Raw genomic sequence first — 21,552 nt, forward strand, 5'->3', positions numbered from 1 at the left:
TGATGATGGATGCTGCTTTCTTGTGGCAGCGCGCCATATCAGTGTTCTCAGTGGTAATCTCCTGAGTCATGTCTAACACAAGCTAAGTGTTACCAATCTAAAAATAGCAACTTGCATTTATTCACTAGATTTAACGAAGTACCAAAGTCAAAAGGGTTTTCACAGAAGCATGAGAGCGGCAAAAAGAGAGGAGAAAACATTGACAGCAAGCCAAAGGCATTCCTGCTTTATTGAACACACTGCGCCTCGTCAGAAATCCATGCTTCACATGGCCTAGGCAAGCAATCAGCGGAATGAGCTCAAAGTCTTGATTTCTAACTGAACATAGAATAGTACATACAGCGGGTACAGGCTCTTCAGCCTAGCACGTTTGTGCTAATTCCACTTGCCCCACATGGTCTATTTCCTGTCTATGTGTACCTGTCTGAATGTTTCTTAAAACAACACAATCCTCTACTTCCACCACTTTCACTAGCGGTGTGTTCCAGGCACCTATCACTCTATGTAAAACTTTCACTAGTGCATCTCTGAGACCTTGATCTGCCTGGATGGCAAGTTTCAGTAGACAATTACAACTTGAGAACCGATCTCTCTACAGCAGGAGCTCCCAACCTTTTATATGCCAATACCATTAGCTAAGGGGTCCGTGGATCCCAAGTTGGGAACCCTTGCTCAACAGTCAAGGAATAGGTAGCTTGTACACAAGCCCCACATGCATCCCATTCTCAAACTGACAATAGATGCAGAGTAGGCCATTCTGCCCTTCGAGCTAGCACCGCCGTTCACCGTGATCATGGCTGATCATCCACCATCAGTACCCTGTTCCTGCCTTCTCCCCAAGGTAAAGAATTTTAAACCCTTCTGAGGGTGATAACTACTCTGCAAATAAAATGGTAACCAAGAACCTGGAACCAGGTTCCAGATGTTTGTGTGGGCGGGGGACAAGTGTGCAAAGGGTTAGGTCAAACATCTGTAGAGAAAGGGAATTCAAACATTGAACTGACAAATAAGTACAGTCTGAACACCCCTCATCTGAAGTTCCAAAATCTGAAAACCTCCAAAATCCGAAAGTTTTTTTGGGCATGACATCACAAACAGAAAATTCCTGTACTTTGCACAAGTGGACATGAAGCATATTGTCTCTCAGGCATTACAGCTACAAAAAAAGTTGAGGGGTACATTGAGAATAAGTGAGGCCAGTGATTACATTAGCACTAATAGTCTGTATGCAAAGATAGAGCTTCTGCAAGATTTTAGGCAACTATGAAAAATTCAGTAATTATTTTACTTCAACCCTTCAGTTCTGACACAAACCTAATCACTAGAGTTCTGCAATATTGCAACATTCCTTTGCACTAGAATGGACAGTTTGGGTCCACTTACATATTTTTCTAAAACAAAGTCTTTTTTTCTTGTGAATGCTGCTAATATGCTATGAGTCTGCGACGTTGCTGCAGGCAAGTTTCTCATTTCATCAGATGCATACATGAAACTGTGTACAGGACAATAAACTTGACTTTGGCAAAAAAAAAAAATCAGGGTCTCGCGCTTACTACTAGTACAGCAATGAGTGATGAAATAGGAACAGGAACCTGTGACAGGAGACACCAGTACTTGTACCTCAAGAATGGTAGTCCCAATGGCTTCACGGAAGTATTACCAATACAATATGAAGATTGATCACATTTGCTATGGAGTTGGAAGTAAAATGTAGCATTAGAAAGGAGAAAATGAGTACAAATGATTTGGTAAAATAAATGACCAGAATTAGTACTGTATTAGACAAGATCAGAACATTAAAAATATTACTTATTATAGAAATATAGGCTGGAGTGCGTCCTTCTGACTCTGAGCCACAGCAACCCACTGATTTAACCCCAGCCTGATTGCTGGACAATTTACAATGACCAATTAGCCTACCAACTGGTACGTCTTTGGACTGTGGGAGGAAACTAGAGCATCCGGATGAAACCCATGCAGTCATGGGGAGAATGTATGAACTCTTTACAGGCAGTGTTGAGAATTACATCTGGGTTATCTGCACTTTAAAGCATTGTGCTAACACTACATTACCATGCCACCCCACTGTATGTACAAACCCACAAAACTTGGTAACTTTGGACGATTAGTTAGAACACTAGCCAAGACACAGAACACAAGAGGAAAATGGTTATATTCCAACCAGTTAGGCCTTCTCCATGGATTGTCACTTCGTTGTGGTGGAGAAGCTTGTGTGGTCCTGAGATCCCGAGAGTGATGCTGCCTGGAGCTACGCTCCTGGTAGGGTCACCCATGGCGGTAAGGTCGAGGGTGAGGTCCCTGACAAAGAACAATCCAACCAAGGCCACAATGGTGGAGCAGGTGGACGAAGTTACTTCGAACTCAACGGCTGTGAAGGCGGATGAAGGCTGCAACAAATCCATCAGCTCCAATCGTCATGGTTTCCATGCCACTGGAATCAGTTGGTTGATTTGTGAAGTATCGTGTGCTTCTTGGAGTGCAACATCAAGTACATGTTAAAAAAATACACGCACAGGCATCTTCGCTCTGTGGGCCACAATCAACGGAACGAAGACCATCATCCTTGACCTCAAGGGATAGCCATGACGACGAGGTCACTGCAAGTGTATTATGCTCAATCATAGCTACCACATTATTGGAAATATGCAACTGATCTGGAGGGAGTACAGAGAAGATTCACAAGGATAAGATGAAACTTTATTTATCCTAAAGGAAATTATTGTTGCGAAGTTGCTCAATCAGAAATATATACCTTAAAAAATACACAATGCAAGCATCAAGGTATGAAAAAATACATGAGGTGCATCAAAAAGTAATAGTGCAAAATACAGATGTGCAATGAAAACAAATAACATACTAAGGAAGAGGAGTTGTAGAGTCTTATAGCCACAGGGAGAAAGGATTTCCTGTGGTGTTCAGTGGCTGTTGCCAGGACTGGAAGATTAGGGGTACAAGGACAAGTAAGTACCAGTCACTGCCTTGGTACCAGAGTGGACACTGAGTTGTCACATTAAATTATGGAGGGGTGGCATGGTAGCGTAATGGTTAGCGTAACGCTATTACAGCGCCAGCAACATGATTTCAATTCCCGCGGCTGTCGGTAAGGCACTTGTACGTCCTCTGCTGACCGTGTGGGTGTCCTATGGGTGCTCCAGTATGCAAAGGCATTAGGGTTAGGGTTAGCAGATCAATTGTTCACAAGTGTGTAATTCAGTGCCATGGGCTCATTGGGCTTGTTACCATGTTGAACCTTTAAATAGAATTAAAATAAATAGGTAGAGCTCATTCCCCTTAATGGAGAAGTTTAAAACAGGAACATTGATGGAAAATAATTTTCGAAAGCTGAGATGCGAGAGAAGGAAAAGCTTTTCAAACCCAGATGACGTTAGAGTCTATAACAGTGGTGGTAGTGGGAAAAAAAAATCTTAAAAGACACTTAAAATGGGTTTTAAAACAAACTGACTTGAGCACTTTAAATCTGGTGATAGAAGGTGGGACACACAGGGCTCCTGTGTTGCAGCTTTCCACCGTGTGACTCCAAAAACAGACTGTGATGGTGCCTGCCAAGCATTATTCAGACTACTCACTCTTTAAAACATTTTTAAAATTATGTGAAAAGTGAGACAGGGCACCATTTCAAAGTTTGCAGATGGCAAATGGAGTGCTGTACACAAAGGGGATTATAAATATCAAAAGCATGTACACCAACAAGCGTATAGGGCAAACATGCCACAGATTAAATTGGACAGAAGTGATACACACACTTCAAAATGGAACGAATGAATTTACTCTAATTTAAATCATTCTAAAATGAACAGGGGACCTGGATGCCATGTGCTTAGATCCTTGATGATAGGTTGGGGTGATTAAACATCAATTGCTTAGGTTTCACAAACTGAAATAGGGAGGCTGCATGGAAACAAATTTTGGTTCAGTCTATTAGAATACAATTCCAACTATCAAACAAGGTGGGTATGCAGAAAAGTGTGAATAAAGTCATCCCAGAGATGAGCAAATTCAGCAACATGGATAGTCAAGAGTAGTCTATAGACTAAGGTGAGACTTGACGAAGCGTTCAGACCAACCAAAATCAAAAGAATCTCTGGTGGAAGAGTTGGGAACCAAGAAACACCTCTAACAGAACAAAAACAAGGGTGACAAGGAAAACTTTTCCAGCAGACAGTAAATCAAGAATTCATTGCCTGAGAGCCGATTCAATGTTATTTTCAGAAAGGACTTGGAACGAATCGTAACGAAGAAATAAATAGAGTTTCAGGGCCATAAAACAAAGCCAGAGCATGCAACTGGCTTAATTGCTCTGACAGAGAGGCACAGGGGTTCAACATACTGAAAAGCTTTTCACAGAAGGAAGATGACCAAGAGCAATACATTTGAAGTCCACACAGGATCAACAGAAAGAACATACCTCGCGAGGGCAGGGGCGGAGTCGAGAAATTGAGTAAGAAGTTTTTCCTCCAAGAAGTTGAGCCAGTCTTCAACTTACAGCTTGAAAGGCCGATGGAGGCAGAAACCCTCAAAATTAGGATACATGGGAAAGTGCTTGAAGAAATTAAAACAACAAGGCTACAGACAGAGTAGTTCGAGGGAGTTACCTAAATAGCTTAATATTTGGTGGGGATAGACCAAATTGTCTTCAATGCTGAGAATTTTCACAATTCTTTTGGAAGCTAAATTAGTTAACTTTTGATCAGAGAAAAGCTTGCAGAAGGTTTAAAAATAGAAGTCTAAGGATGGAAAATAAATAAGAGGCATGAAGCAGCCTGAAAGCATTACAGAGTTTGATGCAGAAAGATCCAATAACTGATGATCAAGGAACTGAAGGGAAAAAAAATGATGCAAGATGTGACAGTCCCAAGCCTCTACTAATCACCTTCACTCCTTAAACTTAAGAAAACGATTAGTGCAATGGAGCTTTAGCTGAAACACATTCATCACTGTCTGTTTGCTGAACTCAACCGGGCTGTTTGAACTTTGAAATTTTCAGTACAATTTCAAATCATCTCCAACAAACTATTTTACCTAAATGCTCCCAAGTACTCAATAGTTTGTTGGAGATGATTCTAGAGGAATCAAAATTATAAATGAAACTTTCACTACTTCAACAAGGTAGGGACTACAAAGAATTTGAGGGTATCAACAATCATCTTGAATTTTACAATGAATATGAGGATTTGGAAGATGTAATCATTGAAAGCATTGTATGAAGGCAGTCCATTATCTACACTACACGTTAACGCAATTTGCGTTAATTTTGTTCATTTACTGTTTAGCAAAAGAACACGCCAGCATACACCAGATAAATTCTTCTGTCAATTACTATTAGGAACCAATACACAATTTTGTCGTCTAAGAGTCCTGATGAAGAAGCTTAGCCTGAAATGCCGACTATACTCTTTTCCACAGATGATGCCTGACCTGCTGAGTTCCCCCGGCATTTTGCACGAGTTGCACAGTTTTCTAGTACTGTAGTGGTATTAGCAGCAGTCCAAATTGTTCTCCATTTCATTTAAATACATAACTTGATACTCATCAAGGAGCAATGCCTCATTTTGTGATTCTGATTGATACAATTCAGAATAAAAATTCTCGTATGTCTGAAGTGTATTGTATTGTAACTTCTTGTTAACAAGTTGTCTTCGTTTTTCTTCTGTCATATCTTTGAGATTCTTTTTCTAATTTTGTAATCTCTTTTTCCAATTGATCTATTTCTACCATATATTCCTTCTTAATTTTATAAGTATAACATTATCTGGCCTCTCAAATACACCTTCATTGCTTCCCATACTATAAATTTATCAACTGAATGTAATTTTGTATCTAAAAAAAATTCTCATTGTTACCATCAGGAAGGAGGCACAGAAGCTTGAAGGCACACATTTGATGATTCAGGGACAGCTTCTTCCCCTCTGCCATCCAATTTCGGAGTAGACATTGAACCCATGAACACTATCTCACTACTTAATTTCAATTTTTGCATATACACACACTTACTGTAATTTTGTTTTTTTTTAATTACGCATTGCGTTTTACTGCTGCTGCAAAGTCAGCAAACCTCAACATATGCCAATGACATTAAACTCAATTCTGATTCAGCTAAATGGCATTTTCTTTCTTTTATACTTTTAAAATTATTTCCATAAAACTGCAACGAATAGGGACAGCTGCATAATCAGGCCAAAACATACTGGTCCCAATTAACCACAATCCACTGTGTTCTACCCTGCCCTTTTCGGAAAAGGGCCTTTAAACTTGGAGTACTGTGTCTAGTTCTGGTCACCTCACTGTAGGAAGGATTGGAAGGGGTACAGAGGAGATTTACCAGGATGCTGCCTGGTTTAGAGAGCATGCATTATGATCAATGATCAAGGGTGCTAGGGCTTTATTCTTTGGAGAGAAGAGGGATAAGAGGAGACATGATAGAGGTGTACAAGATATTAAGAGGAATAGATACTGGATAGCCAGCACCTCTTCCCCAGGGTGCCACTACTCAATACAAGAGGACATGGCTTTAAGGTAAGGGGAGGGAAGTTCAAGGGGGATATTAGAGGAAGGTTTTTCACTCAGAGTGGTTGGTACGTGGAATGCACTGCCTGAGTCAGAGATGGTTGACGCAGATACACTAGTGATGTTTAAGAGATTATTAGACAGGTATATGGAGGAATTTAAGGTGAGGGGTTATATGGGAGGCAGGGTTTGAGGGTCAGCACAACATTGTGAGCCAAAGGGCCTGTAATGTGCTGTACTATTCTATGTTCTAAACCTGCCACTGTGACCAGGATCAGCATGATGGGCATATCTTCAGGAATTTGATCTTGATATGGAGATCTGAGGTCACATTATACGCTGACACCCAAATAACCTACGATATTCCCTCTTCTCATTGCTACCAATAACGTGGTGGTACGGGAGCCTGATGACAAACAGTCAACACTTATAGGACAGCTTCTTCCCCTCCATCAGATTTCTGAATGGACAGTGGACCCATGTACACTACCTCCATATTTTGTACTCTTTGCACATTTTTAAAGTATATTTATTGTCATTTATAGTTTTCAATGTCTACAATGTACTACTGTCACAAGATAACATTTCATGACCACAAAACAACATTTCATGTATGATTCTGACATACAAACAATATAAATTTGCTTCAAATTTCATCAGATCTGGGAAACTCCATGGAATGATTTATGACAGAGCTATACTTAGTTTACATTGTTGGTCAAAAAATGGGTGGAGAACAGAGTTGAGGAGAACAAGGTTGAAAGTTCTGCTTTCCCCTCCTAAAAAAGATGGAGCACTGCAAGATCTCACCAGGTCCCATGTTCTAAATGATCTAGACTTTCTCTATAGCTCTAGTGAGATTCTAGGGGCTCCATTGCTTAATGGCATTGGACAATTGCACGAGGTTGGGAACCCATGCTACAGGGTCTTCATCCCGCAACATGATTCCACACATATTGACCAATTTGCTGGGTGTTTCCAGTAGTTTAATTAGATTTCAGATTCATTATATTGCAGTTTTGTCCCTTTTCCTTCCCCAGCCTCATCTGTAGCCCTTTGCATGTAGTTCAGTGTAGGTTGCAACCACAAGCAGAATAGGACACCAAGTCTGTAAATTTAACCCACAAATACTCAGGTCAGGAGCTTCCCACAATCAGCAGCATATGTGCGAGGAAAGGAATTGGCTACATTTTGGGTAAAAACCTTGCATCTGAGCCCAAAACATTGACGCCATTTCCTCCCACAGATACTTCTCAACCCGGTGGGTTCTTCCAGCAGATTCCAGTACCTGCCATCTCATGTCACCAGATCTTCTCATGCTTGTCGGCTCCAATTTTCCCTTCAAATGCCACAACCAGATCTATTTGTAGACCATGAATATTCTCTGGCTCGGCAGAGGAGAGAAGTAATAGAAAAGTATGGCACCCTCATGCCAGGTCTCCCCTTTGCTCAGGTTCTGCCTGCAGTTATCTTTTGTGTCTTTTCATCAACACAAGAACAGAAGGCAGCCTCTGGGCCCATTGGACCAGTCCTGGTATTCGACATGTTCACGGCTGATCTGCCTGAGCTAGAACTAGGCTTTCACAGAAATGAAATCATTGGTTGTCATCTTCCAAAAATTTCCTAGATTTGAAACACCCTGATTACACTCTGTCACCTTCTAGGATAAATACTAAACACCAAGGTCATTTCACTCTCATCAAGCCTTCCAGTATAATATTAATAAATAAAACATAGCATTGTTGTACCTAGAGTAGAGCTATCCACATGTGGTACTAACTAGTATTCCGTGAACAAGTACAATACATAGGTAACACGAGTGAATCTGCAGATGCTGGAAATAAATAAAAAACACAAAATGCTGGCAGAACTCAGCAGGCCAGACAGCACCTATGGGAGGAGGTAATAACAACGTTTCGGGTCAAAACCCTTCATCAAGAGAAATCCATAGATGCTGTCTGGCCTGCTGAGTTCTGCCAGCATTTTGTGTTTTTTGTTTTTTTACAATACATAGGTGGTGGTTTGGTCCTATATTAGTCCCAATTAGAAGACTAGGAGTTTAGAGGGTTCATTTTCATAGTTAACAAATGTTGTACTGAGAGGAGCAAAAATTTTGGTAACTAATTGCTTTCAAAGGAAGGGCATCAATGGGCTGTGAAGCAATTGAAGCAGAGAGCGCCAGTTGGAGCCCAGGCGGATGTGCTGACTGACCACATTTTTAAAAAGCGGGGCCATCACTTAAAGCAGGAAGAAAAATAATTCGGTAAACACAGATTGTAATGCCTGAAGCAACATTTTTTTTTGAAAATGTATATCTCTTATCTTTAATCCTGTTATCTTTTGTCACAGCCTTGGCATTAGTTGAATGAGGGAATGAGGAATTGTCTAAAACCAACCAACAAAGAGCAGGCAGTGTCTCAAGGATAACTGAAATCAGAATCAGGTTTATTATCAATAACATACTTCATAAAAGCTGTTATTTTATGACAGTGTAATACATAACATATACATTCCTGACTGCAATTTGTTGTATAAAAAGATAAGTAATGCAAAAGAAGCAAAAATAGAGAGGTAGTGTTCATGGTTTCACTGCCTGTTCATAAATCCAATGGCAGAGGGCAAGAAGCTGTTGCTGAAAAGTTGAGTGTATGTCTTCAGGCCCCTTACCTCCTCTCTGGTCTTGATCACACATCCCCTGTTAACTGCTGAGGGACAACGTGGTTCAAACAAAATTGCACCTGGGTGGAGCAAAAGCCATTGTACCGAGATAAGAAGGTAGCCGTTTAACACTGAGGATGATGCATTTCTGGAATTCCCTACTCTGGGTGGTTGCACAGGCTATATCTTTAAGGGTAGATTGATCTTGTAAAGAGTGTTTAACCGAGGGCTGTGAAGAACTGGCTCAGAAGATGCTTTGAGCCACTCACCCAGATGAAGACCAGCATCTGTACAGTAGTAGAAATCGCCGAGCATGACTACAAGATGAGCATCTGGCCACAGGCACTTGCCTACATCAAAACTGCTTACCACATGGTGTCATCCAATTCATCCATGCCCTTTTATCTATTCCTAAAAGCCACATGCATGATTTGCTACCTCCAGACTTAACCATTCCCACACAGCGCTGGGGCAGCACAGTACAGGCGACCCAGGTTCAATTCCCGCCGCTGCCTGTCAGGAATTTGTATGCTCTCCCTACAACCGTGTGGGTTTCCTTGGGGTGGCACAATTTCATCCCACAATCCAGACAAGTTCCAGTTAGCAGGTAAATTGCCCTGCGATTAGGGTAGGATTGAATAGGGGGATTACTGAGTGGTGTGACTCGAAGGACCTCATTCCATGGTGTGTGTCAATAAATAAATGACTATCACTATTATCACTAATATACACCATAACACTGTCATAAAATAGATAGATAGATAGATACTTTATTCATCCCCAAGGGGAAATTCAACATTTTTCTAGTGTCCCATACACTTATTGTAGCACAACTAATTACACACAGTATTTAACTCAGTATAAATATGATATGCATCTAAAATCACCCTCCCTATAAATATGATATGCATCTAAAATCACCCTCCCAAAAAGCATTAATAAATAGTTTTTTAAAAGTTCTTAAATAGTTTACTAAAGTGCATTGAGTGGTAACTTAAGCTCAGTCCTAACCCCGGCGCTTTAACATGTCTTGCCCCTGGTGGTTGAATAACAACCTTCATGGAGTATGTTAGTGATAATACGATGATATCACGATGGAATGGTGCAGAAAGCTTGATGGACCAAGCAGCCTAACCTTATCCCCATCTTTTATGGTCTCTCCGGATTTCCACCTTGTGAAGACGCCCTTTACACATAACATTGTCCATTAGCTACTTCAACACCGACAAAACCACACATCGATTTAAAGGCTCTAGCTGTAGGTGCCCCAGAAAATCTTTCCATTCCCCATCTCTGGGATCGCCACTGCTTCTAGTCTTTCAGCACTGACGCACTCTCTAACTGCGGCTTCTCGCGAATCCCCCTAGGGAACAAAATCCCGGCCTTTCAAGGCACTTTTTGCAAAAGAAAATTCTTCAGCTAATCAGCTGATATCCCGCAAATATTTGTGGCACAGTGTCAAAAGTTTATTGATGCCGTCTATCTTCATTAAGATACAACTCGTGCAAGTTTTTAAAAAGTGTTGAACACAACATTACTGTACCGAGGAACAAAGTTTTATATAGCTGCGGGGAGGGGTGGGGGGAGAAAAGAAAGAATCTTACTTTCGGGGGTCAACTCCACATAACAAGCGCATTCGGTGTTCCCGCAGTGGTAAAACAACCCAAATTTGCAGTCATTGTATTCACACAGGCGCATCATTAAAACATACTTCTTACTTCAATCATAAGCGCCTCTCACACAAAGATTACACCCCATCCGGAAACACAACATGACCCACTGATACTTAGAGTAATAAACATTGCTCCAAAACATTTCCTCTTACACGAGCAGAAACAGAAGGCCTGTAACACACACCCATTCCAAGACTTTGATAAATCCGAGCGGCTCCATAAGAGGACCGAGGTCGAGCTTAAACTCAGCGAGCTTCTGAAATTACAAAAGAGAGGAGAGGGGAAAAAAAAAGCAAGCTTTTAATCCAGAAAACGCGCGCAGACACAAACTTTAAAACGTTTTCCAAACTTTGCTGCAGCATCTCAGACCTTAAACGGGACCGCTTCCATTCCGTGACACGAGAAGTAACTTCTCTTATGTGAAGTTGATATCAGCTCCCCGACAGACAGAGAGAAAGCAGCTCAGAGAGACATGAAAACGCCGCCCGAAAGAGTAGCCGCTCTCCACCCTCTGGAGCCAATCGAACAAGTGCAAGTACAACGACTCCGAGGCACCATGTGACCCAAGGCTGAAACTGACTCGAGGCAGGATATAATTGACCTGATCTCTACTTAATCTTTCAGATCTCAAAGGCAAATCCAATTAAGAAGCTGAGAGCTGGGTTATTAAAACTTCTTTATGGGTTAAGAGAGCTCAAAATCTGTAAATATCGACATTATCCCAGACACTCCAACCCAGTCAAATACAATTACCACTGATGAAATGCCACCCCCGCTACATTTGGATTCCCCACCTTTCTGCTAATGAATCTTTTGATTGGATCTTTCTGAACAGGTCGACAACGAAGCGTTGCAAAATAAAAACCTGCCGGAGGATCTCAACGGGTCAGACAACACCTGTGGAAGGGACTGGCAACATTTTGGGTGGAGATTTTCATCTTCCTTTGTATAGGGAATCAAAGGCAATGAGGGTCATGCAAGAAAATGGAGGGAGGTGGAACATTGGCCTGCAAAGCACAGAGACATTGGAGTATTGTGTGCAGTTTTGGTCATCTACCTACAGGAAAAAAGTAATATGGTTGAAAAAGTACAGAGGAAATTTACAAGAATGTTGTCGGGTCTGGAGGACCTGAGATAAGGAAATATTGAACAGGTATATGGAGGAATTTAAGGTGGGGGGTTAAGGGTCGGCACAACATTGTGGGCCAAAGGGCCTGTACTGTGCTGTATTGTTCTATGTTCTATGTTAGGACTTTATTCCTTGGAACATAGAAGATACAGAGAAGATTCCCCAGAATGTTACCTGGGTTTCAGCACCTAAGTTACAGGGAAAGATTGAACAAGTTAGATTGTTATTCTTTAGAGTGTAGAAGGTTGAGGGGGGACTTGATAGAGGTATTTAAAATTATGAGGGGGATGGATATGCTTTTTCTATTGAGAGTAGGGGAGATTCAAATAAGAGGACATGAGTTGAGAGTTAGAGGGCAAAAGTTTAGGGGTAACATGAGGGGGAATTTCTTTACTCAGAGAGTAGTAGCTGTGTGGAATGAGCTTCCAGTAGAAGTGGTAGAGGCAGGTTTGGTATTGTCATTTAAAGCAAAATTGGATAGGTATATGGACAGGAAAGGAATGGAGGGTTATGGGCTGAGTGCGGGTCAGTGGGATTAGGTGAGAGTAAGCATTCGGCATGGACTAGAAGGGCCAAGATGGCCTATTTCCGTGCTGTAATTGTTATATGGTTATATTGAGAGAAGATTTGATGAAGCTATACAAAATTATGAGGGGTATAGATTGGGTAAATACAAGCAGGCTTTTTCCACTGAGGTTGAGCGGGACTACAGCCAGAGGTCATGGGTTAAGGATGAAAGGTGAAAAGTTTAAGGGGAGCACAAGTGGAAACTTTTTCACTCAGAGGGTTGAGAGAGTATTGAATGAGCTGCCAGCACAAGTAATGCATGTGAGCTCGATTTCAATACTTAGGGGAAGTTTGGATAGATACATGGATGGTAGGGGTATAGAGGGCTGTGGTCCCGGTGCAGGTCGATGTGACTAGGCAGTTTAAATATCTTTACCTGGACAAGATGGGCTGAAGGGCCTGTTTCTATGACTCTACAGGAAGTTCAGCCCAGGATGTCTGTGCTGACCTGTATGCCAAATGGAGCTAATCTCACCTGCCAGCACAGAATCTATAATCTCTCAATTTCCTTCACATTCAGATGTCTCTTAAATGCCACCCTCACTGTCCGCTTCCAGCACCCCCGGCAGCATGTTGCAGGCACCCAGCACTTAATCTGTTTTTTTTTTAAAAATGCTCCATAAACCTTTCAACTTTTATCCAATATTATCAATTCTCAACAAGGAATTATTCAACCGGGTATGTCCAATATGGAAATATGTAAGTGTAACTTCTCTCCTCCTTTTACACTCATCTCCCAGTTAAGTTCCCACCATCCTTTGAATTTTATAGAAATGCTATTATTTCTTTTCCTCATCCCTACAGTGATCTAACAGACCTTGTAATTATGGCTCTCACCTTCCCTTTATGCAAAGCACCACTACCTTTACATCCTTAATTTGAAGTGATTGCTTAGCTAGAATGTCTGCCACTTCATTTCCTTCAACCCAAACACAGGCAGGGATCTTGTGCCCACTCATTTCCCATCCACGCAAAACTGAAGACCTTGCCAAGGCAGTGGTCTCAAAACTCCACTAACGTTGCCAATATTGGACAACCATCTTATGTCCTCTTATTTTAACTAAATAAACCATTTCTAACTGCGGCCTGCATAGATGTAAAGGGACTTCACCCTTTTCTACCAGTAATACTGAAATTGGGGATGATTTAGCAGCACCACAGGTTTTTTAAATATATTTATCACGTAATGGATTGTACCGCTGCTGCAAAGTTAACAAATACTATGACATATGCTGGTGATATTAAACCTGATTCTGATTCCAATGCTTGAACTTGAACTTTATTGAGGGGCTTTAAGCTGGCTCATGAGGTTGACCCAAAAATAACACATCCACAATCAAAGAGAGATCTGCTTAAAGTGATATACATTTGTTTAAGGTACCTCTTACTCGCACCCCAATCACACCCCAATCACACCCCAATCACACCCAACTGAGCACCTGAGCACACAAAGGGCTTTTTTACTCTTCTCTAGAATTGTATTCACGCACACCTTCCATACTGAGAACCTGTTCCACGGATTCTTGTTTAAAAGACTTACCATATAACTTGAGATCAATTGTGGGTGTAATGCTCCTTTCAGAAAAACAAATAACGCGAGTCTTTAAATTCCCACCAACATCATCCCCATTCCTCTATTTCATTAATACCTGCCTGCATTTTCCTAACTATATAACTTATACTCCTGCCTCTCTTCGACACTGCACCGTCATCAGCATATAACGATTTGGAAATGTCTGAGCCAACATTTAATATCATTAATCATAATATCAAAGTGGAGTGGGCTACACACACACACTTTGTGGAGTCCCATTCTCAATCTCATACTCCTTAGAGAATATTGTTCTCACCCTAACTTGTATCTGTCACATAGAAAAAATTGAATCGAATTGAACATTCCACCACCTATACCCATCTTTTCCAATTTAAATAGCAACCCTTTGTCTATAACATATCATAAGCTTTTTCTACATCAAAGAAAGCTGTTACCACTGAGTTTTATCAATTTTGGATTTACAAATATCAGATTCCAAACTAAACACTGAGCCTATGGTCAGTCTCCCCTTAAGAAATCCAGATTGTTATACAGCTAATTTTCCACTACTTTCCACAAAATAGTGGAGAGGATGTTTCCCATTGTGGGAGAAACTAGGACCAGAGGGCACCAGTCTCAGAATAGAACATAGAAATTTACAGCACATTACAGGCTCTTCGGCCCACAATGTTATGTCGACCATACTCTAAAGACTGCTTAGAATTTCCTTAGCGCATAGCCCTCTATTTTTCTAAACTCCATGTACCTATGTAGGAGGCTCTTAAAAGACCCTATTGTATCCACTTCCACCACCACTGCTGGCAGTGCATTCTATGCACCCACCACTCTGTGTGAGAAAATTTTACCTCTGACATCCCCTCTGTATCTTCTTTCAAGCAACTTAAAACTATTCCCCCTCATGTTAGCCATTTTAGTTCTGGGAAAAAGCCTCTGTCTATCCACACGATTAAGGCCCCTCATCATTTTATAGACCTCTCATCTTCCATTGCTCCAAGGAGAAAAGGCCAAGTACACTCAACCTATTCTCATAATGTACGCCCTCCAATCCAGGCAACATCCTTGTAAATCTCCTTTGCACTCCCTCTATAGTATCCACATCCTTCCTGTAGTGAACACCGTTCTCCAAGTGGGGTCTGATCAAGGTCTTATATGGCTGAAACATTACCTTGTGGCTCTTGAATCCAATCCACCGTTAATGAATGCTAACACCATACGCCTTCTTAACAACACTGTCAACCTGCACAGTAGCTTTGAGTGTCCTATCGACACAGACCCCAAGATCTCCATTCCTCCACACTGCCTAAAGTCTTACCATTTATATTATATTCTGTCTTCAAATTGGACTTACCAATATGAACCACTTCACACTTTTCTGGGTTGAATTCATCTGCCACTTATCAGCCTCGTTCTACATCCTATTGATGTCCCTCTGCAACCTCTGACAGCCCTCCACACTATCCACAACACCCCCAACCTTTGTGTCATCAGCAGACTTACTAACCCATTCCTCCATTTCGTCATCCAAGTTATTTATAAAACTCACAAAGAGGAGGGATCTCAGAACAGATCCCTGTGGAACACCACTAGTCACCGACCTCCATGCAGAATAGAAACCATTTACAACCACCCTTTGCCTTCTGTGGGCAAGCCAATTCTGGATCCACAAATCAAGGTCTCCTTGGATCTCATGCTTCCTTACTTTCTGAAGGGAACCTTGCATGAGGAGCCTTACTAAATGCCTGAAGGAAATCCATATACATTACATCAATCTAACTTCAACAACGTGTTTTGTTACTTCCTCAAATAATTCAATCAGACTCATAAGGCATGACCTGCCCTTGACAAAGCCATGCTGACTATCCCTAATCAGATTATGTCTCTCCAAATGCTCATAAATCCTGCCTCTCAGGACGTTCTTCAACAACTTGCCCACTACTGGTCTATAATTTCCTGGGTTATCTCTATTCCTTTTCTTGAATAAGGGTACAAAATTTGCAACCCTCCAACCCTCCAGTATTTCTTCCATCCCTATTGATGATGCAAAGATCATTGCAAGAGGCTCAGCAATCTCGCCTCTCGCTTCCCATATTAGCCTGGGGTATATCTCATCTGGTCCCCGTGACTAATCTAACTTAATGCTTTTCAAGAGCTCCAGCACATCCTCTTTCTTAATGTCTATATGCTCAAGCATTTCTATCCACTGTAAGTCATCCCCACAATTGCCTAGGTCTTTTTCCATGGTGAATAGTATTCATTAAGTACCTCCGCTACCTCCTCAGACTCCATGCATATATTACCACTATCGCACCTGATTGGTCCTATTCTCACATAACTCATCCTCTTGCTCTTCGCATGTAAAATGCTTTGGGGTTTCCTTAATGCTGCTCACCAAGGCCTTCTCGTGGCCCCTTCTGGCTCTCTAAATTCCACTCTTAAGCTTCTTCCTAGCAACCTCCTAATTTTCTAGGGCTCTAACAGTTTCTTGAACCTTTCATAAGCTTTTCTTTTCTTCTTAATTAGATTTTCTACATACTTTGTACACCATGGTTCTTTAACTCTACCATCCTTTCCCTGCCTTAATGCAACATACCTATGTAGAACTCTATGGAAATGTCCCCTGAACATTTGCCACATTTCAGCCATGCATTTCCCTGAGAACAGCTGCTTCCAATTTATGCTCCCAAGTTCCTGCCTGATAGCATCATATTTCCCCTTACCTCAATTAAATGTTTTCCCAAATTGTCTGCTCCTATCCCTCTCCAGCGCTATAGTGAAAGGGATAGAGTTTGGTCACTACCTCCAAAATGCTCTCCCACCGAGAGATCTGACACCTGACCAGGTTCCTTTCCCAATACCAGATCAAGTTCAGCCTCTCCTCTAGTTGGCTTATCTACATATTGCATCAGGAAACCTTTCTGAACACACCTAACATACTCCACCACTTCTAAACCCCTTGCACTAAGGAGATCCCAATCAATATTAGGAAAGTTAAAATCACTGATCACAACAACCCTATTATTACTGCACTGTTCCAGAATCTGCCTTCCTAGCTGCTCCTCAATATCCCTGTTACCATTGGGGAGGGGTCTATATAAAAACACCCAATAGAGTTATTGCCCCTTTCCTGTTTCTGACTTCCATCCACACTGACTCAGTAGATTTCCTCCATGACCTCTTCCTTTTCTGCAGCCATGACACTATCCCTAATTAGCAATGCTACACCCCCAACTATTTTGCTTCTCTCTCTGTTCTTTTTGAAACAGCTGAAGTCTGGCACTTTTAGCAGCTATTCCTGCTCCTGAGACAGCCAAGTCTCTGTAATGGCCTCAATGTCACAGTTCCATGTATTGATCCACACTCTAAGTTCATCTGCCTTGTTTATGATCTCCTTGCATTAAAATAGGCACATCTAGAACCATCAGGCTGAGTGCATCTTTGCTCTAACATCTGCCTCTCCTTCCTCACAAACACCCTACAAGCTGTCTCTACTTGCGCTCCAACCTCCCCATCCTCTGCCTCTTCACTTCGGTTCCCACCCCCCTGCAAATCTAGTTTAAGCCCTCCCCAGTAGAGTGGTGTCTTCTTAGAACAAAGATGTGGAGGAAATTTCTTTAGAGAGTGGTGAATCTGTGGAATTTGTTACCACAGGTGGCTGTGGAGGCCAAGTCTTAAGGTATACTTATGGCAGAGGTTGATAAGATTATTGACTGGTCAGGGCATGAAGGGATACAGGGAGAAGGCAGGAGATTGGAGCTGAGAGGGAAAATGGATCAGCCATGATGAAATGGCAGAGCAGACTTGATGGGCCAAATCACCTAATTCTGCTCTTACTTCTTAAGGTCCAAAATAAGAAAGCCTTGCTATAACCATTCATTCTATTATCTTACATACATGAGACGTTAGCAAAATAGGTGTATAACTGGAAGTATCTGATTGATCCTTGCTAGAAATACAGGGATAACAATTGCTAATGTACAGGAAGGAAGAAGTCGCCCTTCTACCTATATTGTATTAAAGAATTCTAAGACCAACATAAGTTTCGAATTTGAGAAGAGTGTAAACATATTATAACAAGATTAATCTTTCCCAGGTGATGTCTGACCAGCACTATTAATAACCCTTTGAAGTTCAGACAATGTAAGTTCAACACCCAAGCAGGAACTGGGACATTGTGTTTTCTCAGCAATTTGAGGATTGCTTGCCAAAACTGTTTCTCTGTAGGACCTCCCTACTTAAATTGGCCCAACTATGTACTGCATATCAATATATGCTTTTGCTAATAAATCTGCTTCATCAAGTTTTCTAACTTCCCCCATTTTTCATATCATGCCCCAAATTTCCCCTACCTAGATCTCTTTCAATACGATCATAGTCATCATCATTATTACATGTCGTGGCATACAATGTAGGCAACCATGATCCCAAGACTGTTCTTGGCAAATTTTTCTACAGAAGTGGTTTGCCATTGTCGTCTTCTGGGCAGTGTCTTTACAAGATTGGCTGTTCTCAGTCATTATCAAATACTCGTCAAAGACTGTTTTCCTGGCGTCAGTGGTTGCATAATCAGGACTTGTGATATTTACTGGCTGATCATACGGTGAATGTAGTACAATCACAGTACATTCTCCAATACATTTCTTTGTCCTTCCCACTACTTTTCTAACTATAGCTTGAGCTCTTTCAAGTTGTATGAAAGATGAATAGGAGTGACAGTCTCTACCTTTCCCATAAGCTTTATTCTGCTCCTTCATAGCTTATTTTTTACATTTATCCATCCACTAGGGAACAGCTTTCCTTTTATTATCTGCCAAACAATCTGGGAATTGATTCCTTAGCTTTTGAGTACAGAGTATACTCAATTCAATATCCTTCAAAACCAAATCATCAGTAATTCTATTTTCATATAGATCATCAAATGCATCACAATTTGCCTTTTTAAAAATTCCATCTGGAGCTATGAGAACCTTTCCTCTGATACACAATTGACTCATAAACAACTCCAATTGCCATAACCCTATTGAAATAACTCCCACATTTGCCACTCCTCCTCGTGTATCCATTTCCAATCATGTTTTGAATCACCACCGTTAACTTTGTATCTTAAAAAGATTTCAACCAGGTTTCATGTACACATATAATATCAGGTTTATTTGGTAAATCTTCAGTAAATTTCATAAATTCTTGACCATTAGCCAACTGGCTTCTAGCGATTCATTGCAAGATTAGAAAAACCATTAACAGTCCTCCTTTGAAGTCTGAACATTATTTACTCCTCCTTGTAAATCACTGTTAATAACATTTAGAGTTAAGTCTTTTATCTCAATGTCTTCCTGCAGCTTTTAATGTAATTTTAATTTTCCTGTCCTACTTTTGGTTCACGCTGTACAATTTACCAATCTACCATGCAAGTGATACAGTTTAGTCTGTTAACAATCAATGAATCCTTTGTTATACAATCATGCATTTTACACACTGGCTCTAATCTGTCTGTATTCTGGATATTAATAGGTCCCATTGACACTGTCTTCTGTACTTTCTGCAGAGGCTGTGCATATGATATGTCCATTTCCAACCGAATACACTGCATTTCCACAGCTTTTAATATGCAGGATACCATGCATAAGCAGAGCTATTCTCCCACCACAGTTGCAGCATTTTCACCTAACACATTTTCCACAATTGCATAATCATATTCTACACCATATCTACTATCCTGCTTTTTGTCTTTCCACTCAGCTGCTACATGGCCAAACTTCTGGCATTGAAAACATCCCAGAGAGGGAGGCATATAGACTTGAACCATATAACTCATTTAACATAAATTAACCCTTTCCAACAACATTTTTTCCATCAAATTTAATCAACACCAATAAGCTATCTGTTCTTATTCCACCATGAAACCCTTTTAAACACTACTTTACCCCACAACTAAATTTTTTTTTTAACTTGGTCCATGGATGCATCAGGAAGCTCTCCAGAGACTACTCCCCAAAGCCACCATCATTCAATACAATTCCTTGATATGGCTTTCGTTCCTCCCATGGCTTTTAACTCCAATGGTTTCTCATATTGCATATTATCTTTACAAAGTACTAAGAGTGCCCTATCTCTTAAAGGCTTTGCACCCACAATATCTCCTAATACTTTTTTGCAAATCCTTAGTTAGTCTAATTGGATAGATATCAAAAGTAAGTCCACATTCAAAACTCAACAAAACCTTAAACTCCTCCTTCCTTCCTTCCTTCTTTCACTTAAATCCTGTCTAGCTGACATCTCTGGATGATAAGCCACAACAATTCTTGATTTGCCAATTATTTTTCTGTTTCTCAGAAACCTACCATTTGCCTTCCTCTGTACAAATCCGATCACCCAATATCATCACCCCTGTTCGCTACCTGTCTTCTCCATCCCTTCCTGTCAGAGAGCAACACCCAGCAGCGCACTTAACCCTTTGCTCCAACCCCAATCAATAAATGTCATTCAATCCATTCAAATATGCTCTTACCTCTTCTCCTCACCTACCAAAAACCCTCCCTGGTGCCCCTCCTCCTTCCCTTTCTCCCTTTCCCTCATAGTCCAATTTCCTCTCCTATCAGATGCCTTCTTCTTCAGCCCTTTAACTTTTCCACCTATCACCTCTCAGTTTCTCACTTCATGCCCCTTTCCCCCACCTATCACCTTCTAGCTTGTATTGCTTCCCCTCCCCACCCACTCCAGCAGCATCTTCTTATTCTGACTTCTTTTCCCGTCCTTTCTAGTCCTGATGAGGGGTCTCAGCCTGAAACTTTGACTGTCTATTCCTTTCCATTGAGGCTGCCAGACCTGCTGAGTTTCTCCAGCATTTTGTGTGCATTAATCAGTGCATTTTCTGGGATGTGGGAGAAAACCCATGGGGTCACAGGAGCACATTACAGACAGCAGCAGCATTAAACCCAGGTCACTGGCACTGCAATGTCATTTGCCTTATTCAACAGTGACTGAAGACCTGTGCAGCAGAGTGTGTAAAGTGGAAAAACTGTTTTGTTGGGGCAGTTCCACTTTCTCCATCTTAGAAGCCCAGGTCTGGGGACAAACTAGGGTCTTCCTTGATTGCAGTAGATGACCATGACATCTTCTGTACCTTGTCACGCCCTTCGCCCTGCACTGGATCTCACGTGCCCAATCTGACTTCACCAGCTGGGACAGGCATGTCCCCATCTCACTGGAGTCTGCCCTCACCTGTTACGGGGGTGGTCACTGTCAAGGACCTCAGCCACTCCAGCTCTGTTCCCCCTCCTCCCATTGGGCAGAAGATAAAAGAGCCCAAAAACACAGGCCCAAGGACAGTGTCCACTCTGCTATTATAAAACTATTGAACAGATGTCTTATAAGGCAAGATAGATTCTTCTCCTCAATTTACCTTATCATGGCCTTGCACCTTATTG

General features: G+C 41.3%; 1 protein-coding gene across 2 annotated transcripts in view; it reads right to left on the reverse strand.

Moving 5' to 3' along the window:
* The window catches only part of LOC132381111 (synaptophysin-like protein 2), a 28,756-nt gene extending 17,358 nt beyond the window's left edge, over positions 1-11,398 (reverse strand). The window contains exons 1-2 of one of the 2 annotated variants that reach the window (XM_059950342.1): positions 11,247-11,398; positions 11,062-11,133 (exon numbers count right to left, since the gene is read on the reverse strand). In XM_059950342.1, the coding sequence (XP_059806325.1) occupies positions 11,062-11,133; positions 11,247-11,267 (93 nt within the window). In that variant the 5' untranslated portion in view covers positions 11,268-11,398. Of the gene's footprint in view, positions 1-11,061; positions 11,134-11,246 lie in introns of those variants that run through there. The other variant, XM_059950343.1, reaches the window with a different exon arrangement.
* Between the last annotated feature and the right edge of the window lie 10,154 nt (positions 11,399-21,552).

The sequence above is a fragment of the Hypanus sabinus genome, chromosome 25, assembly GCF_030144855.1.
Source record: "Hypanus sabinus isolate sHypSab1 chromosome 25, sHypSab1.hap1, whole genome shotgun sequence".
Taxonomy (NCBI): Eukaryota; Metazoa; Chordata; class Chondrichthyes; order Myliobatiformes; family Dasyatidae; genus Hypanus; species Hypanus sabinus.